Source organism: Solanum tuberosum, unplaced genomic scaffold (assembly GCF_000226075.1).
Source record: "Solanum tuberosum cultivar DM 1-3 516 R44 unplaced genomic scaffold, SolTub_3.0 scf00032, whole genome shotgun sequence".
NCBI classification, from domain to species: Eukaryota; Viridiplantae; Streptophyta; class Magnoliopsida; order Solanales; family Solanaceae; genus Solanum; species Solanum tuberosum.
In genome coordinates this window covers 1,190,250-1,195,078 of record NW_006238958.1, presented here as the reverse complement: position 1 = coordinate 1,195,078, position 4,829 = coordinate 1,190,250, and the positions used below count along the sequence as shown (strand labels likewise).

The following is a 4,829-nucleotide window of genomic DNA, read 5'->3' as shown; positions in this document are numbered from 1 at the left end:
TGTGAGGAACAGGAAGAGACAGTCAACCATCTCTTTTTGCATTGCAAATGGACAGATCAATTATGGAGAATATTCAGCAGCCTTAGAAAGATCACTTGGGTGAAACCAAGAAACATAGCACAACTCCTAAATTGTTGGATCAATATTGGCAATACTACAATTAAGGAGGAGAGATGGAGGATTGTCCCAGCATGTATATGGTGGACAGTATGGAAAGAAAGGAATCAAAGATGTTTTGAGGGCAAGAAGAACAATGTGCAGAATTTCAAGATGAATTGTATAGCTCTTTATTATTTTTGGTGTAAACAGAAAGTCTTAGTACAGGCAGAAGAACTTTTTGATGTTTTAGACTATTTGTGACAAAAAGCATAGATGGAGTCAGTCTAGTTTTGTAATACTTTTGGGAGAGGGGCTACTTTGATGTAGTTTACCTGTGGATAAATAGAAGAAAAAGTTACCATTCTCAAAAAAAAAAAAGGCTTCCTGTCACCATGTTACCCCAAAATGTAGTCACCGCCTCTTACTTCATGAAAGATAACTAGTTGAGCTAGCCCTCAAAATCATTGAATCCAAATCCCTAAGTTTAGATTAAAAAGTAACAAATCATTGGCTCAACAAAAGGGATAGACAACACAATAGGATACAATTCTTTTTTAGTGTCAGGTGTAAAATATGAAGTGTGACAATTTCTTCAGGTTAGATAAACAATGATCGCATTAAGATGACAAAGTCATCTGAGCATGAGTCATGACTGGTTGTATTCTACTTTATTTAGCTAGTCAGAAGTACAATAAGGGGACAAAGCCACAGCTATAAGATATAGAAAACAAGCAAAATCATTCCAGAAAGAACAGACCTCGCGGATCTCAAGAGTAGGCATATGTGGGAGAAAATCATTTCCAACAAAGAAACAAATAAATATGAAGTCGTCGATGATCCGCTCGAAATCAATCTCAAAAGGAGGATTTGGGATTCTCATATCAAATTCTAAATACTCCCGCAAAGTCCATATGTTGAGGAACTGCAACAGATGCACAGGATTAGTAAAGAAAATTACAGATATTACTTGTCAATAACATATATTATATTTCTTTCATCAAGAACATCTTCAACTCAAATGTACCTGGTAAGGTTTTTTCGCCACAACCTCAGCATTGCCTTTCTCATCGAATTCTCCTGCTTTTCGTTTCGCCTTTCCTTCACAATCTGCAGCTAAGTGACCCATTTGACCACAAAGGAAACACTTATCCTGCTGACCTGGCGTAAATACAACCTGACACATAGACGCAGAATACGTCAAATGAGATGTGAAGTAAAAGATAAACCACAAGACTTCTAAAAAGAGATTCAAAATATGACGAAACGTTATGGTGAAGATGAACCACAACCAACATCAAGAATTTAATAAAAATAAGGGAAACGAAGGAGAAACTTCACTATCCAAACTCAGAATGGGTTCCTTGTGTACATAAATAAACTCCAGTGTCCTATTCAAAATCATATCTAACTAAACTGTTGATATGTGTAACTAGAGAACACAATTAAGTTGAGCGTAAAACCTCTCTGAGTATGGAGAAGTGAACTTCGTGAGTAGCCAAAGCCAACATGATTAGATCTGCATCCTGTCATGTGGAACCAGAATCAGATATATAAGTTATCTAACACAAACTACAAGAAATCAGAAAGAAGTTATGAGTGCATATTGCAAGTAATGTTTAAAAGATTAAGACATACCAAACCGTAGAGACAATGACGTGTATTTGGGTCATAACCAGGAAGATTTCTTTGGAGTCGAAGATAGGACATAACTTTATGCTCCCCTTCACCAGGAACATTTGCATCAGAAAGTATAACCTTCAAACAGTAGTTGAAATAATAAGTACGGTAATAATTCAACATCGTTAAGAGGGAAAAACAAGAAAGAGTATCCAAAGAAAACAAACAATGAAAAATATAAACAGAAATCGATTCACATCAAAAGATACCTTGATGTTTTTCCATCCCGAATCATGGTTTAGTCTAAGATGAACATAGTACTGAAGAGCAATTGACAATGTGGCCATGAACTGAGTTCCGGGAGTGATGACATTTGAATCAAAAACTTGTGACTCTTGCTTTGTGGGGAGCTTCCTACCCTCTCTCTCGAATTCCTCCCGCAGCTTTTCCTCCTCGGCTGCCTAAAAGTGATTCTATGAGATAAAACCCTAAACACTTTGAAGTTGAAAATAAATTCCTACAGAAATTTAAAAGTGCAATACCGCATCTGCAGAATCTTTTGCTGATCTAAAACGTCTAGATCTCTGCTGATTCATTTTTGCCCTTGGTGCAACACCATCTACCACAGATATCAGTCAATAATTCGAACTAAAATCTTCAATCAACTTATAACTATGTAAAATACATAGATTAACTGTATAGGCAAATTATTCAATAGGAGATCAAAATATTAGAGAAGGAAATGTGTGCACTGGCAAGTATGTATAGGCATGTCAAACTATGAGAAACTATCTTAATCTGTAAAGGGGGAATATGATCTAAGAAGTCAGATATTGGTATAAAGGAGTTAATTAACACGCATTTTAGATCCCTTTTACAATACCATTTTTGTTTTATTCCCTATTTACAAACTTTTGAGGAGATATTTCTTTTCCGTCATCAAACTTCCTGCTATGTAATTCACTTTTATCCAAAATACAGCATCCATACTATCATAAAGACAATTCGACCTTATTACCCACCAATAGCCATATATAGCAGCTTTCGAGGACGCACCATAGAGAAAAGCCTGTCTATGTAATCAAACATGCACTCAAAGACCTCCTCAAATGTTGTAGGAGAGGGCTGCATAAAAAAGTGTAGTTTGTTAAAAGACAATGCAGAAGAGATGGAAATAACATACAGACACACAGAGCTAAACTAAAGTACAGAATCCTCAAATAGTATCCGATATGATTTAAAATTGGCCATCAAAAGAGAACTTTCCCACCTCTTTTTATATTTTCCCATTTATTACAGAAGGGAAAGACAGGTGGAAATTAAGTCAAGTTAATGTTGTTCAGATAAAACATCCCAAAAGGGAACAAAACCAATTGATTATGCAGGCAGTATAGAAATCTAAAATTATGCATATAGACTAAGTTCAAACAAAATAAAAACCGTCATGTACAATAACAAAAAATTCGATTAATTTCTGTACGTCTAAAAGCTATTGTTGAAATAGATACGGTCTCCCTAAAAAACTCACATGTAACATTAAATCAGTAGAAAACTAAGATAGACGTGCCCAAACTTTTTTTTTATGATACCATTTGTTTCTTTGAGAACTTTAATTTTGGACACCACTTGTTTCTTTAAGAGCTTTAATTTTGGACACCATTTGTTTCTTCAAAAAGTCCAAAACTGATACATCCTCTTACTACAAGTTTTTCTATTTACTTTCTTGCCATAAAATAAATGAGAAACATGATGAAAAAATGGATAGTAGAGTAGCAGCATGCAAGAAGTCTATGTCTCACATTTTTAATCAACATATAATCTTCTAGACTGAAAATATCACCAATACATAAGCATGTCTTAAAGTGAAACAAAAATATTCCTTCCTAGCCAAATAATCAATCTATGGCTCAATCTAAATAAGCTTGTTCCACTATATTTATCTTGTTTTTCACAGCACGCCTATTTTACTGTGGCCTCAACCTACTGCAATCATGCAAATTTCCACCACGCACAAGATATATATACATAAACAGCTTCTTTTAAACATCACACATACAATTAGCAAACATTTTGCTCATCTCAAAGTTTTTTAAAATCTTAAAATTCCCTTCTTGTTCCTTAAACCTAGCAAAATTCTTGGCTTATACATAAAATTTAATCTCTAACAAACCCACATTTTACTCAATTGTACATAAATTCAAAAGATCACACTCAATTCAGTTGGGATCGGCAAACCATTAACTAGCTCCACAATTCAGATAAAAAGAAACGACATTTAGACTACAAATAAATAAAAGGCAAGAGTAAAAAGTACGTACTCTATCTTCGGGATGAAAACATGGATGAATGATACCATTCATATCCAGATACAAGTTATCATACTCGATGTTGTTGGGATTAGGTTTGCTCGTATCCACCGGAATTCTTACATCTTCGATAACAACGGCCTCTTCTTCTACCACATCCACCACAACCATCGGATACTTCTCAGCTAACCATCGGTAAAATGCCGGAACTCCCATTGCTATGGGATTCTCAAATCCCCTTCAATTCCACTTTTACCAAGCCCTCAATTCAATGAAACTGAAAATTGAGAATTGAAGAAAAAGAGAAGCAATTTAGAAACTGAAACTAAACCCTAACCCTAGGAGAGATGTATTTACCCTATTTGAGTAAGGATGACGGGGCTCCGATTCAGGAGAGATCTTGTAGGGCACAAAAATTTTAGGACAATAATACCCTTATTTCGATGAGATTGAGAGAATACGTAGGGTTATTTTTGTACAATATAAGTACAAATGCTAAGAGGGGATTATTAGGACGATAATACCCTTATCGAAGGAAATAAAATTATCCGAAGAGATAGGGGGCTTTATTCAATAACTCTGATATTTTGTACGTTGAAAATATGTAATAACGCAGCCATATTTATAATACTAACAACCAAGTAAACTCGGACTAGTAACCTACTTAATTATTAAATTCTACTTAAACATAAATAAGTAAATACCATAAATAACAAATCCTAAACTAGTGAGGAATCCTATTCTCGGTTTATTTCCTACGCTCGATGAGATTTAGAGAATACATATTAGATAGGGTTGTTTCTGTAC

At 34.8% G+C, this 4,829-nt stretch overlaps 1 protein-coding gene across 1 annotated transcript in view; it reads right to left on the bottom strand.

The window, feature by feature from the left end:
* LOC102592073 (5'-3' exoribonuclease 3) overlaps positions 1 to 4,366 on the bottom strand; it is a 14,572-nt gene extending 10,206 nt beyond the window's left edge. Inside the window, exons 1-8 of the mRNA XM_006341970.2 lie at positions 4,035 to 4,366; positions 2,739 to 2,841; positions 2,259 to 2,335; positions 1,986 to 2,177; positions 1,735 to 1,854; positions 1,560 to 1,622; positions 1,124 to 1,273; positions 857 to 1,021 (exon numbers count right to left, since the gene is read on the bottom strand). Of these exons, the coding sequence (XP_006342032.1) occupies positions 857 to 1,021; positions 1,124 to 1,273; positions 1,560 to 1,622; positions 1,735 to 1,854; positions 1,986 to 2,177; positions 2,259 to 2,335; positions 2,739 to 2,841; positions 4,035 to 4,238 (1,074 nt within the window). The 5' untranslated portion in view covers positions 4,239 to 4,366. The remainder of the gene's footprint in view (positions 1 to 856; positions 1,022 to 1,123; positions 1,274 to 1,559; positions 1,623 to 1,734; positions 1,855 to 1,985; positions 2,178 to 2,258; positions 2,336 to 2,738; positions 2,842 to 4,034) is intronic.
* Positions 4,367 to 4,829: the final 463 nt, after the last annotated feature.